General features: G+C 44.7%; 1 protein-coding gene across 2 annotated transcripts in view; it reads right to left on the bottom strand.

Annotated features, from left to right (window-relative positions):
• The window catches only part of ADAM17 (ADAM metallopeptidase domain 17), a 37,384-nt gene that overhangs the window by 3,915 nt on the left and 16,591 nt on the right, over positions 1 to 16,878 (bottom strand). For both annotated transcript variants that reach the window (XM_075750650.1, XM_075750652.1), the window contains exons 5-18: positions 16,246 to 16,414; positions 15,316 to 15,446; positions 13,488 to 13,577; positions 12,300 to 12,413; positions 11,633 to 11,777; positions 11,014 to 11,102; positions 8,755 to 8,907; positions 7,683 to 7,882; positions 6,571 to 6,674; positions 5,772 to 5,906; positions 4,723 to 4,853; positions 3,595 to 3,673; positions 2,327 to 2,415; positions 1,613 to 1,669 (exon numbers count right to left, since the gene is read on the bottom strand). In XM_075750650.1, the coding sequence (XP_075606765.1) occupies positions 1,613 to 1,669; positions 2,327 to 2,415; positions 3,595 to 3,673; positions 4,723 to 4,853; positions 5,772 to 5,906; positions 6,571 to 6,674; positions 7,683 to 7,882; positions 8,755 to 8,907; positions 11,014 to 11,102; positions 11,633 to 11,777; positions 12,300 to 12,413; positions 13,488 to 13,577; positions 15,316 to 15,446; positions 16,246 to 16,414 (1,686 nt within the window). The remainder of the gene's footprint in view (positions 1 to 1,612; positions 1,670 to 2,326; positions 2,416 to 3,594; positions 3,674 to 4,722; positions 4,854 to 5,771; positions 5,907 to 6,570; positions 6,675 to 7,682; positions 7,883 to 8,754; positions 8,908 to 11,013; positions 11,103 to 11,632; positions 11,778 to 12,299; positions 12,414 to 13,487; positions 13,578 to 15,315; positions 15,447 to 16,245; positions 16,415 to 16,878) is intronic.

Genomic DNA, 16,878 nt, shown 5'->3' with positions numbered 1-16,878 from the left:
ATAGAGCCAATGCCAGCTGGCTCCAAGACGGACCCACCGCTGGCCAAGGCCAAGCCAATCAGCGCCTCTGTGATAACATATTTAAGAAAGAGAAAAACCAGTTAGAGAGTGCTTTTGCAGCCAGAGAGAGGAGTGAGAAGATGTAAGAACATCTGCAGACACCAAGGTCAGTGCAGAAGGAGGGGCAGGAGGTGCTCCAGGCGCCGGAGCAGAGATCCCCCTGCAGCCCGTGGTGAAGACCATGGTGAAGCAGGCTGTCCCCCTGCAGCCCATGGAGGGAGGATGAGGGGGTGTAACGATTCCACCTGCAGCCCGTGGAGGACCCCACGCCGGAGCAGGTGGAGGCACCTGAAGGAGGCTGTGACCTGTGGGAAGCCCACGCTGGAGCAAGCTCCTGGCAGGACCTGTGGACCCATGGAGAGAGGACCCCACACTGGAGCAGGTTTGCTGGCAGGACTTGTGACCCCATGGGGGACCCACGCTGGAGCAGTTCATGAAGAACTGCAGCCCATGGGAAGGACTCACATTGGAGAAGTTGGTGGAGGACTGTCTCCCGTGAGAGGGACCCCACGCTGGAGCAGGGGAAGGATGAGAGGAGTCCTCCCCCTGAGGATGAAGAAGCGGCAGAAACACCGTGTGATGAACTGACCGTAACCCCCACTCCCCGTCCTCCTGTGCCGCTGAGGGGCAAGGAGGTTGAAGCCGGGAGTGATGTTGAGCCCGGGAAGATGGGAGGGGTGGGGGGAGGTGTTTTAAGATTTGGTTTTATTTCTCATTCCTCTACTCTGTTTTGCTTAGTAATAAATAAGATGAATTCCCTCTCTAAGTTTGGTCTGTTTTGCTCGTGATGATAATTAGAGAATGATCTCTCCCTGTCCTTATCTCGACCTGTAAGTTTTTTGTTGCACTTTTTCTCCCCTGTCTAATGAAGGAGGGGAGTGATAGAGCAGCTCTGGTGGGCACCTGGCCCCCAGCCAGGGTCAACCCACCACACCCTCTCCCAAATCAGCATCTACAAGTTGAGAAGTGTCACTGATGGGTCCCAGCACCGTGAGGCCCGCTATCCCACAAGCAACTGGAAAGCTTTAGCTGGCCACTACAAGCTGACTCCTGCAAACAACTCTCCTGCAGCAAAGACGCCACATTTTGCAGAGATTTTTTTGCAGTGTCACCCCCGCTGAGCCTAGTGCTTTGCTGACAACACTTGACTGGGAACAAGTGGTCTGTGGTTGAAGCTGCCCAGCGACCCAAGCTGAGGGGACCCCCATACACAGGCGCCTGCTGCACAAAGTGGCACTCCACAGAGCAGAGAGGCTTCCGGCCCTGGGAGCTGCGGCTGCTGCAAGAGAGCTGCTTTGTCAACAAGGTCAAGGCACAGCTCTTACAGGAAGGAAGAATCAGGCCCTGTAAAGCTGCGGTGCTCGATATATCAAACACAGGCTTCTTCAAGAAAATGGCTTCCCCTCAAATCAATTCATCCATCTGCAGTGTGAGGCACAGGGCTTCAGGTCTGGCTATTACCACTTCTTTGATAAATACTCTGCACACACCTTAGGTTCTGATTTTCTAATACACATAGGAGAGCTTTCTGGCAATTCAGATAGCAACTTACACTGGGGCAAAACAGGGACTTTGTGTTCTCCTCGTACTGCTTGTCCAATTTCTTGTCCTATTGGAAAACAAACAAAAGTGAACCAAAACACACACACACACAAAATACGAAAGTTAGTTTCCCAATTGAAAGGTCCCTGCCCCCCTTTCCCTGCAGGGACACAGCAGAGCGTGGGGGTCTCTTCCCTTCCCCGACTTTCGATGCCTTCTTGTCCTCCTCAGGAGTGCTCGTGGGTGCAGCAACCCTCACTGCTGTCAGCATCACCCCACCTGCCCACGGTCTCAGGTGCCCTGAGCTCTCTTTAGCCATCCACTCAAGCTCAACCAAGCCCACTTCCCGCTCCGGGTCTCCCCACAAAATGTGGGTGGTTTATTTCTTAGCAGGGCTTTAGAAAACTTTTGACTCCAATAGAAGTTACCAAAATTATACTTGGGTAGAATTTGGGAGGCAGAGGAGGAAAATATGCGTAGGAAAGAATGGGAAGGGCTCCAGGGAAGAGTCACGGGAGCACTGAGTCTGCCAGAGCCCAGCAGAGTATAGCCAGTTTTGCCTGCTGAAGGAGCAGTAAGTCTTACAGATGCTGGATTGCCCCCCTGGGGTTTGCTAAAAGCATCCCATCACCTTCTCCCACAGACATCTGCCATTTCATATATGAAGGGTGTTCTCTTACAGCTCAATCCAACAGTGCAGTCATCTCAAAGACAGCTTACTCACCACGCAATGCACAAGGATGCTGAGAGGAATCCAAAAAAGTAAGGAGAAGACCAGCACAGAGCCCACTATATTATCCGCTAGGAACTTTCCTGTGGAATCAGTTCCAATCTGTTAATTACCTCCCAAACGCCATTTCATGAACATACACATCTATCCCCAGTCTGCAGCCAGTGCTCATACAAGCCAAGCCGCAGAATTGCTCAGAGAGGCACAGGCTGCAGGACTAGGCAAAGATAAAAGAAATTATACAATTTTAGAAAAATGTAAACATACATTAACATGAACCGGGTTCCCCCCCCCCCCCCCCTTTCTGATGAGAAATGCTGACAGGCCATACCATTTAATGTAAGTTGACTGGGAACAGGCTACGCTGCATTAGCCAAGCTGCTCCCCTCAATTATACAAGACACACTGCGAGTCTGTTACCAAATTCTGATTTTAGTCATGTGATAACTACCTGTTTCCACAAACAAAATATTTGAACATCAAGGCTATACAAACTGCCTCTACCTGAGCAGGCTAAATAGCTTTAACTACCACCTAAGAATGTTTTGACCCTAGAACTCAAGATTGAAAGCCCCAAACCCAGATACTTACACTGTGTAGGCACAGGATTATCGTGAGTGCATGCAGTTACCCAGCCGTTACCCAGCACCGGCTCATTAACAGGGTTTGTATGGTTGCAGTAACACCAACTGAGGTGCTGGGGGTTGCACTGGGGGGTTACACTCAGGGGCTGCCTGCTTGGATGGCAGGGTGGGGATCAGAACCCAGGAGGCCCGCTCACAATTGCTGGGCAGCGACTCAGTACAGGCACACAGCTTGAGGCGTGTGACCTCAATGTTGCTCTTAAATAAGAGAGAAATTAAGTTTTCCTCTCCCGATCTGTTGACATTTAAATCCCACTGAGAGGCCCACTTTATACTACGCTGAATCTAGCTGACCTCTAAAAAGACTGACTTATTTCCTTTTCTCTGATTGACCTACTTCTTGGTATTCAGACAAGCAGCTATCATCACCTTTATAAGCTTGGAAGATGTCTAGAAAATAATAGAGTGTAAAAATGCAAAATGATCCTCCATCTTTTCAGCTTTAAAAAGCAAGATCAATATTGTCAAACTTTAGGCAAAAGTGTATTTACATACATCAGAACACAGCTACTAGCTACCCCTGCATATGGGTGAGTAAAACCAGCCAGCTAACTCCCTCTGAGGCTTTAGAGGTTCGTGAACAAAAAAAACCCCAAAGGATATGGTTACATATCTTACCAAAAGTATTGATGCTGAGCTGATCTATGAAATCCCAAAATCGTTCAATCACATCCTGTACTTGTTTCTCACATTTGCCCTGCAAAAGTAAACACTTATTTACAAAATAATCTTATGCTATCTAAGCATTAACTACTGCCCTCTTGGAGAGGGCAGAAGATACAAAGATGGTAACAAAATGAAAACTACAGACACAGCAGCACTTGACTCACATTCTGAATATAGGTTTACCCTCTGCCTGGTAGCAGCAGTCCAGTTTTACTGCCTTTATTTTTGGCAAACCAATTTCAATTCTATTGCTGTCTGAAACAGATGAAGTTTTAATGCTTGAAATGTGCAAAACCTACACCCCCTCACCCCATGTTAGGGAACTTAAAACTAAAGTTTCTGGAGAGGTTTAACCACCAGAAGCCTCAGTTCCCATTACCCGCTGAGAAGGCTGCAGCTCTCAGGAGCCCAAGGTTACAAACCCAGATCTGGCCATGCTGGTTTAACACAGTAAACCATCAGTCTTCCAGTTCTGCCAGCGGAAGGGCTGGGACAAGGCCTCCCAAATTCACTTCTGCCAACATCCAGTTTAGCTTCAACCGTTGGGGTCTGCAGGTGATGCAACTGTCTGTGCAGCTGTACCACAGAAACAGTCCCTGAGTGCCTGCAACCCACCAGTCTCCCTGCCACGGGCTCACTGCCCCCTTCAAGATACTGCCAGCCAGATTTTCATGCAATTGCTCCCTGACCTGAATTATTTTAGTCAAAATTAATTGGGCTAACACAAACAGCTGAAATAGCAAGCACGGCAGACCTAGCCGAGCTTACAGCAGCACTCATTCACCTCGTTCACACAAACTGCCAGCTGGCTGAGCTGTGGGGAGCAGCAAAAGGGGCTATAAGGAATAGCGGAAGGTAACAGCTTCACCTCGCACAGGTCTCTGCAGAATGAGCTTCCACCTGCAGCCTCAGACACCCTTTAATATTGACCCTGTGGAGAGGTACTTACACACTATCACCCTGCTCAGCAGCATGTCAAGCTTTGGCTTCTCTTTACCAGCACGGTCCTTGGCACAGAGGACTCAAACACCCGGCCACAGAAGCAGAGCATGCAGTGCATTGACATCTGGGAAAACTTACGTTTGTATCACAGAAGCCCACAGTACAAGGCTTCCCCTTGCGCAGGAACAGAAACTGGTCGTTAGCATCAACGTATGGTATGCACCTATCCTGCTCGTCCCGGCAGCACACCTTGCAGGAGTTATCCGTTTCTGTAACAAAGCAACAAACTCAGCACCAAGAATCACCTGCAACCCATAACCACACAGATGCATAACGTCACACATCCCCTGGCTGACCACGCTCCCGCCCAGCTCCCCCACAGGGAAGGCAGGGCTGTGCAAGTCACCCAATTTCAGATGCTCCGATCACCAAGCCTGAAACTCAACCAGGTGTCCTGCGCAACATCTTAGGGGACACAGCTCTCCAAGCTGATACCCCAACACTGCAGGAATCAACAGGCAGGTTCCAAACACATCCAAGACACAGATTTAAATATTTCTTGGCCTTGGGTCCTCCAGGCAGCCTTCTCCTTGGCTATGCCATGCACCTCAAATGGTGGGGCTACCAGCACTTCCCTGCACCGCTCCTGTTAAGCTGTCCTCCTGCTCCCAGCTGCTTTATCAGATTTAAGAGCCAAAATGGAGAGCAAGCAAACAGTAAAGCTTATCGACAGAAGCATGGGACGGGCAGGTTTGCAGTAGGAGGGGACTGGGCTCAGGGATCCCATGTTCTCATGGCACTTTAACCTCTCTGAAATCTTTCTTTAACCACTTGTTGGAGGCCACCACTCCTCTGCCAGATGTCTGGTCCAGAGGTTGGTTGGGATCTCTTTACAATCAGACAACAATCTGCCTGTGGAGGAGGCAGCAGAGGGTGGGAGAATGCCCTCTCCTTTAACTGGGGTGCCAGACCACAAGTCTCATCTTAACATCTTCAAACCCAGACCACCAGAGGACAAAGGGACATTTACATTTGTTTTCCAAATGGAAAACACTAGCCCTGAAAAAACAACAGTTTAAACTTCTTCAGAAACCATAAACTCTGCCCTCCAAGAGGGAAGCCCATGGCGAAGCCAGCACTCTCTGACACAGAGCTGAAGCATTCCAGTTCAGTCCCACGTCACCCACCATTGCACGCACACGACCGTAGGTTCTTCTCCCTCTCGCAGAAAGGGACACACTCCCCGTCCTTGCACTTCCCCATGTCCACGCAGACTGTGTCATCTGGGGCATTCCCTGGAGGGGGGCACTCACTGCTGTTCCCTGAAGGTGAAGGTTGACAGTAGGGGAAGACTGTGTTAGAGTAAAGGGCAGAGCACTTTGGTGTGCAGAAGAAAGAGACAATAAAGGAAATCCAGACTCATCCCGGGGGGGAACCCCAATAACTTGTTCTTGGCTTTGATCCGCAGGCTGCCTGCCAGCTCTGAGAGGCAGCAGCAGCTTTGGAGGCTTTCAACAAGTCAGGCATTGTGGCACTCCAGCGACCAAGGAGTAAGTAATGGACCCTGAGGTGCCATCAGCAAAGCAGGAACTCTGACTTCACTCCTTGTCTCTAGGAAAGATTATGAAGAGGAAGTAAGCAAGTGGGGAAGTGAAGCAGAGTTGCAGTAATTCTATGGCAAGATTCAGCTCATTCTTGTCCCATCCCAGTGGCACACTCTGTTTTGCTTTTTCTTAAGGGAAAGAAGGAAGGAAAAAAAGAAAAGAAAAAAATCAACATTTTTCACATTCTTCTGGACAATAAATCACTAAGTGACTCCTGAACTACAATGAAACTCATTATAGGGCAATTTTGTGATGCTTAACTGGTCTCCAAAATTACATGTACCAGATGAATAAAGGGCACTAGTTTGAAAGCAGATCGAACAGGACACTGAGCCTGGAGCGCTTGGCTAGCTGACGTAAAGGGGACAGAACCACATCCTACCAGTGCAAAAAGACTCTCCTTTACAAGTGGCATTTATGGCTTCTTGGCATTTCTTCTGTGCGCTTTCAAACTGGCAGCCTTTACAGCAGGGACTGTTCCGATCACTGTGGAAAGATCAAAATGAAAGGAAGAAATATTAAGCAATCTTTTAAAAAAAGAAGTACAAGCATGACAAAGCCGGGGAAAAAGGATGTTGGGGGGGGGGGGGAAGCAGCTACTTCTTGGAGATTGACTCACTGATTCAAAACCCTTGCCCTCTCTGCCCCCTCCCATGACCACCTTTCTACACACCCACTCACTCTTCATTTACCAAAGGTGAAAGGATGTAGAAAGTACAATGTATTAGAAGAAAACACAGGGATCCTTATATTTATTCAAGGCACCTGGATCATCTTGTCACTTGCTGTGCAACTTTGGACAAGATCTTCCATTGTCTTCTTCCCCACAAATTTTCCTGTTTGTCCTGAAGGTTTAATACTCTTTATCTTGTGCTGTCTTTATTCTCTTTGTTCTGCATCTAATGCAAGAAGGCCCTTAGAGTACACACAGAGGCATTATAGTTCAGGGAATTTCTTCAGAATTGCACGACACCTCTACTGTTACATGGTGCAGAGCTGAACTCTGAAAAACTAGACTGGACATTGCATTGCAACAGGGCCATGAACACCCTGAAGAGCAAGAAGAACAGAAAGAGGACTCATTCGGTGCAGTCACCGTGTTGTCTGCTCAAGAACATTTTGCAGCAGTCTTAAAAATACCAGTATGCGATCCCAGTTCAAAGCTGCCTTGCATTACAAGCAAAAATTGTACTTGCACAGGAAGTTTGCACATATCAATTTTTGGTTTTAGTATTAATTTTTGAATGTCTGATTTTGCTCTTTAATGTAACAACCACCACCATCTTCAAGCCTGTAGCTCTTGGCACTTGTCAGAAAAAGTAACAGAATGCTATAAAAATCGCTATATGCAAACGATGCATGCACACAGCAGCCTTTCCTGAAAACCTTTATTGCCTTCAGCTCCCACGTTTAGCCTTAAAGCCAGGAAAGAGGTCTGTGACATTGCAGATGCCTTTAGGAACTTTCAGCCCAGCCCACCATTCTCTCCCTTACCTGCATTTGGCACCATCTTTCAGTTTACAGTCTGCAGAGCAGCAGGGATCAGCCTGTTGGTACAAGAGGCCAGGATCGCATTCCTCCCCTTCATCCACCCGGGAGTTCCCACACACTTTGTTGTTGCGCTCTTTGAAGCACTCCTGGGCCTTGATCTCTATGGTCCTATGGATGGATTTTTTGCTGCAGCTTGAGAACATCTAGAGAGTCGCGAGGGGAAAAAGCAGCACTGAGGAGCGTACCTTTCTGTCAACAAGTGGCATTAAGACAGCCTCAGCCTCCTTATGCCTCCAAATTCTCGTGTCTCAGAAAGCAGTTATTCCCTCTATACTGCCAGTTTGATACCGTGGAAAAATTTTAAGATGAGAAAGTAATGGTTGGGTCCATAAAAGGACAGTGCTACGTTATGATGCAGGAACATCTGCATGCAGTCTGGCTCAGGGTCACAAAGCCGACTCCAGCTCTCCCACGGCTTCAGGAGCACTAGCAACCATCCCCAGGAAGGGCTGCGAAGTTGCAGCAACGGGGAGAGACTGTGCTGCCTCCCGGCAGCAGGGCTAGGTGTGAACCACAACAAGTCAGACTAGACTGCAGACTAATCGTTCCCTCGATAATCTTGGTTTCTCATCTGCAGAACAGGCAGAACACCAAGTTCCCACTGCCAGCGCAAGCTTCTGAGACTGGCGAGCGCCATGGCTGTGGTGTCTGGCAGTCCCCCTCCAACAGCAGCAGCTATGTGCCACCCACCCAAACGCTACTTGGTGCTGTAGTTCCCGTGTTTGACTCTTGCTGATGACTCGCTTTTAGGAGTGTGCAGCCACAGCTAATTACAAACAACTAATTGAAAAAGCACCTGGACATGCTATGAACTCCAGTGAAATTCAGAATCCAAAGATGAGCTTATCTTGCTGAGAACCCAACGGCATGCAAGTATGTTTTCTTGTTATGGCTAACCTGTCACATTCCTGACTGTTTCAAGCTACAGGAATCATTAACTAAATAGACTTTCCATGCAAAGGGTCACTGACCACAGCAGAAACTTGTACATGGAAGCAAAACTACGCTACTATACCTTGTTGTTTTCATGATCTCCACTGACAGCAATTGGATACATAACATATTTCCCTCCCTGGTCTTCGGTGGGGGCACATTCTGGCAGACTATCAGGATCATGCTCTGCTCCAAAGTTATGTCCGAGTTCATGTGTTGTAACCAGGTCGGCCTCCTTTTTTGAACATGAAAAAAGCAATGCTGAAAAAAATTAGTCCAAACAGGACAGGACAGAAGATCCCAGCTACCTCCAGGCCACCAGCAATTTCAAGATACACTAAGATGGAAAGGGATTTCCCTACGGACATTATTTTTTTCTTTAGAAGTGGGGAAATGAAGGCAAGTAAAATTATGGTCCATTTCAAAGGCAAGTTCCAGGACTAGGTTTGAATACTAAACCACTGTTAAAGGCAAAATGTTGTCCTAGAATACCGCTTCAATCTTGTTTTCTATGCAATGCAGATACTGAAAATATAAAAATTTGCTTTTAAATAGCTAGAAGGCATAAAAAGTTGAAACAAAAAACAATCCAAGCAACATAGCAGCTACTATGATTAGTCAATCTCTTGTTTAACATATCTTGCCATTAGAATTATTTCTTCTAAATGGATGATGACATTAGGAGCGCTGAATAAGCTCTTCTATTGCATGATTCCTATGAAAGACATCCACAGATGTGGCCCAACAGGGATGGATTTCCAACATCATTTATGCAAGACAGGGCTTCCTCTGCTGAGGATCCCACACTGGCTCTGCCTCGCTGCACCCTCCCTGTAGTGCCTTCACCAGCAGATGGTGTCAAACTCACAAGGTGACAACCACAATGTTGTGGTTTTACCACTATAAAACTAGCACTAATAAAACTAAGAAAAAATTAACCACAAGGAACCGAGCAGCTTGAGAGAAGCAAGTTTGACGAGCTAACCGGCATTTCTGCTGCTGTGCAGGCACAGGAAGGACCAAGTGCTGCAAGGAGCAGCCCTGGTACCTGGTGTAGGCACAGGTAATGTGAGAGCCAGACACAGGAGAGCTGCCCAGAGATCACTCCTATGCTTCCTTGGGGAAGGGTTTTAAGCAGGTTTGGGGTTTGGTTTTTTTTTCTTTTTTTCTTTTTTTAAACCCAAGTGGACACCATGCAGCACTTTCCCAGTGAAACCAATCCGTAATGCTCCTGCTGCCTCATCCCAAACTTTGTGCCTGCCACTAGGAAGACAGCAAATTCAATTTCCTTTGTAATCCAAGGCAGAACTCCAGCTTGGAGATTGAACAACAAATGCAAATAGCATGGCAACGGCTAGAGCTCTTTGTCAACATCCCTCTAACACAAAGCTTCACTGTCTTTTTTTTTTCTAGCTTCTTGACAACTTCTGTGCCAAGTTCTAGCCCACACATCAATTATGAATCCCCTTTATAATCAGGCTATAGAAAAGCACAGCTGAGAAGTTAGCAGAAGTCAGCAAAAGAGAAATATGCCCAACTGCAAAGATTTGGTAGATGCAAACACAGGCACTGCTCAGGTGTCTTTACAAGCGAGACAAAGCTCATATTCAGGCCTTTATGTATTTACTATCTCATCAAGTATGGAAAAAAAATCCAGTCAGCATCAATTTACATTAGGCTTAGCATTAGCACTAATAAGCCCTGTCTATTATACTGTTCTCTGCTCTACTTATTCAGGACACACAAAAATCAGGTAGAGGAATCTCATTAAAAGGCTCAAACTAAACCCTCTACTCTGCGTGCACTACTTTCACTGCTTTACCTTGCAACTGGAACAGACCAAGCGTACACAATTGCCCATCTGCACGTTGTAGGTGTACATAATAGCAAACATGTAAGTTTTTTCTTATTTGAGTCAGCAGACTAATTTTGTTGTTACTGTAGAGCTACTTGTTGTATAATACTGCTTGTTCCGTTTGAGAGCTTGTTTTTGGTTTTTCTTAAGCAAAATACATCTAAATTCACCTTTAGATATCAAAATTCAGTTTACATCTGGACAATGAGAACTCCTATTAGACACTGGCTATGTTTCCTCACTCCGGTTCCGCAGTGAATTCAATCTTCAATTCCATTCTGCCCTGACTCCCCTTGTCAGCAAGAACAAAATTGGTGATTTTCGTTTTGTGAGCTACGTCCTTGTCCCCAGGGATCTGACTCAATCAGAAAGCCAGCAGCTTGTTTCTGAGAGTGCATGGATGCTTGTCCCAATCCCATGGCACACATCACCAACACGCACATCCGTGCACTGAACGCTCTCGCTCTGCAGTGGAGGATATTCTACCTTTGTGAGGATGGTCTTCCCATAGTTCTTGGTGCTGGTTAAGCCACTGTTCAGATAGATGTCCTTCTTTGCAGTTTGACTGTAATAAGCTATAGAAGTGAGAAAGAAACAAATAAAAATTGACAAACATTTTTGGGGGGTTTCAGGTTTTTTGCGGGAGAGGGGGATCCTTGTTTGGCGAAATGAACAGCTTTACTGTTCTCACAGGCTCACCAGTGAGATCCTGCCTCTTGCCAGTTTTTGGAGTGGGGAATCTTTCAAGCACAGCACAAACGGCTTATGTATTGCAGTAAAGGGGAAAATATAAGACATTTCCAAGACAACAGCATCTGCCATTCCAGAACCACTGCAAGATGCACCCACACAAAGCAGCCCTTGGCTTAGGGTTTGTTCTAGCCAGCTTGTTCACACCAGATAGCTTAGTGACTTTTATCCTTCCCTCCCTTCCTTTTCCAGCTCCAGCCAAGAAAACAGCCATCTATTCTATCCAAAAAACAACAACTAGAGTCTAGGCAAATAACACATCATGCTCCATGAAAGCTGGAGAAGAGGATTAAACACAAATAACAAAAAATAGTTTTGAACCCACAAGAGGGACAGAAAAAAAAAGAAGCCTTGCCTTTAGGACAAATGCCACCATGGCTATTAGGTCTGGGAGAGCCAACATAAGCCAATCCAAGTGTTCCCATGTCAAAATCTTGATATGTGAAGAGATGGGCAAGACACACGTGAGCTGCTTTCTCAGCAATATCAAAGCTAAATTGCTTTAAAGAAAAAAAAAAAGTCAAATTTTTGTAAGACACATTACTGTGCATATTAGAAGTCTATAGATAAGAACATTTATCTAATGAGCCAAACAAGCACCTTCTAGATCTGGTTAAGTCAGAAAAAAGCAGCTGTTTAGCTGTCCTACAGAGCTGCAGAAAATTAAATTAATACCCAAGTACCTTGCACACATTAATTTACATAACTTGTCTATTCATTTCCCCTTTTCACAGAGAGGGGAAAACCAAGTAGAATTATTTGATGAAGGTCACAAGGCAGCCAGTCTCTGGGCCAGACACATCAGGACTGCCTTTCTGACTCAGGCCACATGTTAATAATTCTAATTGGTGTGTGGTCTGTAATTATGCAATAGAGCCCTTTACCATGGGCTACATCAGCTACTTTGACTTTATGTAACATCTACATGTCGTGCGAAGGAAGTAGAGAAGTTTCATACAGAGCAGCTGTACGAACAAGTAATTCTCTGTAAGGGGCACAATTTTTCAAGGGTTACCACCTACCTCTAGCAGCATTTTCACATCCCAGGCATCTTTCTTATCATCTGGGTAACTTTTTGCCATATTGTAATGCTTTTCTCCAGGTTTTACAAGATTTGGCTCATTGTGGATGATAATCTACATTTCAAAAAGGGCAACAACAACGTAGATGAATTTTGATCAATTTTACAGCTACAGAAAAGCTTTCAATGTAATCTTAAATGTCTCAACAGATCTGCAAGAAGAAAAATTCAGACTCAGCATGCTTCCAATATTAACTTTTCAGCCTCTGCTAGTTAAGATATGCTGACCGCATCATAAGCAACTACACGAGTCATTTCATAGAGTGACATCAACAGTTTTCACTGTAACGTTCTGCTTTTAGATGCATGTTACTCTACCAAAAAAGACCACCCAAATACAACCAGGATTTACATAAATAACCCCAAACCATTTCAGAGTTCTAGCTAACCAGGAGATATTTTAAAGGACTGCTACTTTCCCAGTAAACTAGCATTAACGCATCATGTTCTCTTCCCCCTCCCTGCCCAATTAACAAATTTTCCTAGCAAAGGGGCAGCTAGCTTGTACCGAGTACCCCTGTTCCACATTGCAGCTCTTGCAGTACTCCAAGCCAAAGGATTCCTCTTCTTTTTAACACCCTTTTCCAGATTTCTGGGCACTAACTTTCAGAAGCCATCATGTAAATTGTAGTCACTACATCCCCTGTGCACACATTATAGCCCAGCCTCTACACTATCATGATATCATAATGCCTAAGGGGAGTTATTAAAGCTCTTCAGGCAGGATTTGTGGGTTTTTTCCATCTGTATTTGGGGCTCACTCGGGCTGTGTAAGCTAAGCACTAGCCATCAACTCGAACATTAAATAGATGAATAAGAGTGTGCCTGACAGAAACAAGAATTGCTCATATTCTGGAAAAAAGCATCTTTAAATTGAGGTTAAATATAGAAAGATTCTCCCTGAAAACTTCTGTCTCAGAAGCTGTGAGGAACTGAAAACAGGCATGCTGTGTCAAATCATTAACACCACCTCTGGCAAGATGCTATTTCAGTGTGCTCTTGACTGGAGTTAATAATGTAGGATTTGATTATTTTAGCTCTAATCCAGATAAAATAATCAGAAACCTCGATATCCAAAACATGTTCTTATCCTTCAAATTAGAAACCCTTTGCATAGTTCAGTGAATACCTGCTCTATCTGTATGCCGTACCCATTGAAGGCTCCATTGTCCCAGGAAGTATTTCGGTAGATGTCATCTACTCTGTCTATCAGTTCAATCTATGTAGAAAAGAAAAAAAGTGATTTAGTTCCAAGCTTTCATGTAATATAGTTCAAGACACTCATAGAAACTGCAATATACTTATCTAGAGGCACTCACTTCAAATTAAAATTGAACCTCATAACAGATGTACTAACTGATCCAAAAACAACAGCACTTGGATCCAGAGAGTATTATCAAATATCCTTTAAAATTTTCCATCATGAAAAAGCAGTACAAACTTTCCCATTTATCACTTCTATTTGTGTAGTGGAAGAACAATAACATTAAAGAACAAGACATCTTGGGAAACACTTTGTTCATAAACTAGTTTTCCAGGTTTTTTGGAGGGGAAGGGCAGAGGAGGGAGTTGTTTTTAGTGCTTTGTTTTAGCACGATGCTTAACTAGTTTAACCGACCCCTGAAGCCTGCTTCCTTCTCCCAGCCTCATTATGGTTCAAGCACAAGGTTCCAGAAAATCTCTCTTCAGAGCTCACTATCAATACCTCCCTTTTCAAGCTGTTCTTGTCTCCTTAAAAAACACCTTCTACTAAATATAAACCATCAAACTTGCTCAGAATGGAAAGTGACATTCAGAGCCACTCAGTAATAGTTTACTTTTACTTTAGTTTTCCAATCACTGTGTTGTTTTACCCAGGAAACACAATAATAGGTTAGCCTGGAAGACCCATATGTCAGATGCTGAGATAATAGCGCTTCTGCAAATACATGTAAACATTTCTGGAGACAGAAGGGTCAAAAAGCCAGAATAGGTGGAACAGAGTGATTAGCATTTCAAAGATTCAGGCTTAGAAAGAGACTCTAAACAGCAGGCCTCCACAAGTGGTTTCATTTGTTTTTGTCAAGTCCCCAAACCCATACTCCCCACTGCTGCTGAAAGGCTGTGGACAGGCATTCCATTATCAAAACTTCTCAGGCAGGCACCACCACTGCACTGGTTTTGGCTGGGTTACTTGGTAACCAGTCCGTGATGGAGCCTTGCTTTCCTGAGGATGGCTAAACACCTGCCTGCTGATGGAAAGCAGTGAATTAATTCCTTATTTTGCTTTGCTTGTATGCCCAGCTTTTGATTTACCTATTAAACTGTTTTTATCTCAACCCACGAGTTGTCTCACCTTTACCCTCCCTGTTCTCTTGCCCACCCCACCAGGGAGGAGTAAGCAAGCAGAGTGGCTAGGTGGGGCTGAGCTGCCTGCCAGGGTTAACCCACAACACTTGTAGGACCAAATTGTTTGCTGCGCCTGCTTCAGTGTCATTGTTCTGGACAGAGAATCCTGGAAGAATTTGGAAAAAACAACCCAAAACCCCCACAACAACAAAAAAAACAACAACCCAAAACTATACAAGTTCCTTTTTTCCTCTCATATGAGCTTTAAACACACTTGAACTTTAAAGATGCTTGGATCACTTGCAGTGGAATTCAGATTTCAGGAGATTCTAAAACTCTGGCTGAAAAAGAAAATTTCTTAGGCAGAAAACAGCATAGCCACAGGAGGTATATGAAGGGAAGGGATTTGTTTATGAATGAAACTTGAAGACTATTTAACTACAGTATCACCATTAGAAAATATTTTAAAAGTATGATTTAGCACTTTTCCAGGTAAAAAGCATGCACAATCATGATATAAATACGTATGTTGTAGAAAAGCAGTATAACATGTATGTTGTTTTAACTACCAAATCACTATTTTTTTTTCCTCCATTACTCTAGCAAATTGTAAGAGTATATTTACCTACCAAATAGTTTATAGTAGTACTCTCTTCCCCACGGCCCATATACTTGAAAAAACGATGATCTGCCACTACCAACATCTTGCACGTGTTTTTGGAGCTCTCTGGAACAGTTCTTTTCTTCCGATGGATGCTTGCTAATGTGAACATTTTAAATACAATTAAATAAACACTCAGTAAAACTGCCACTGCTGTCTCTATTATCCTCATTTAAGACACAACTGTGAGTTTGGATGGGTTTTGGGGGGGAGACTGGGATGTCTAGTTTTGGTTTGTTTTTTAATAACTATTCTTAAATTTTGTCTTCATAACAGTCCTCAAACTTGTTGTAAGGAAAGGAATGTATAGTAGTGAAGTCTATTTACCTACAGAGCTTTTATGGTCATCACCTCAGCCTTAACACCTCTCCTCCTCCTGTTCCTAGTCATTATCCCACATGCTGACACATGCAGAGGACAGAGGAAAGAGGAGCTGAAAACTCAAAAACCCATCATAGCTCAAGACAGATTCTTGAGCGACCACTGAGGCCAAATAGGTCCTGCTGCACAGTGCACAGAAGTACAACATTGTTTTCATGTTCTCCTTAGAAAGCGTACCTACGTCACTGCCAGCTATCACAACAACCACTACTTAGGCCTGATAAAATAGCTTCCTCTCCTTAGCCTACGCTTTGGTAGGGCCAAACATCCTTCCAACAAGCCAGGAAGAAACATGCCCTGAGTGACAGTTTCTTCCTTTTATCACTTGTTAGGGCTTTTTTGGATGGGAAGCAGGCATGAGGAAGAGTGCAGCTTCTTTTCCCCCAACAATGAATTTAAAGAGTTAATAGTTAAACTAGGAACAGCAACACAGATTATTGCCCAGGTTTTGATCTTACTTGCCTACACAGCCAGAATTCAAGCAAAGATGCTGCTCTCCCAGGGTACGGACACTCACCTTCATTTTGCTTCCTGTCTTCCAGTCCTTTTGGCAACAGTTCTTCTTCGTTCAGCTTTAAATAACCACACACTTTGGGGGACTGCAATCGTGAGAAATCTTTAATATCTTCAGATCTGTAGACCAGCAGTCTTTCATCTTGCACATTGTCTACAAATCTCCACAGTGGCTGACAGTACAAGAAGAACAGAAATCCAATTAGTTAGGAACACAGTGAATGAAAGACTAAGTCTATATAAGTAAAAAATTGTATTTATGTTCCATCAAATCTCCACAGCTTTATGTGTACACACGCACAAATACATTGGACTACGATAATTTCACCCATGGCAATAAGTCTATTGATAAAAAGACAAACCCAAGAAAGCCAACAGAATTCGATTCTTTTATGGTACACAGGCATCCAAAAATCTAAGATCATCTCAACAGAGCAGCAGCAGCCACCTGATAAGGCTGCAGAAGAGACAGAATTTTTTTCCCTTTCCAGAATGCGAGCAAGCTGAGGAGGCATCTCAGGCTTCTCTGCTCCCTCTGCAACAGCATGGAGTCTGGCGCAGCCATGCTTAGACTATGCTAACAAACGCACTGACCAGAATCACAGGAGCTGGCAGATATCAGAGAATACCTAAGCGC

The sequence above is a fragment of the Balearica regulorum genome, chromosome 3, assembly GCF_011004875.1.
Source record: "Balearica regulorum gibbericeps isolate bBalReg1 chromosome 3, bBalReg1.pri, whole genome shotgun sequence".
NCBI lineage: Eukaryota > Metazoa > Chordata > Aves > Gruiformes > Gruidae > Balearica > Balearica regulorum.
The sequence above is the reverse complement of the archived record's forward strand: the minus strand, read 5'-3'. Positions and strand labels throughout refer to the sequence as shown.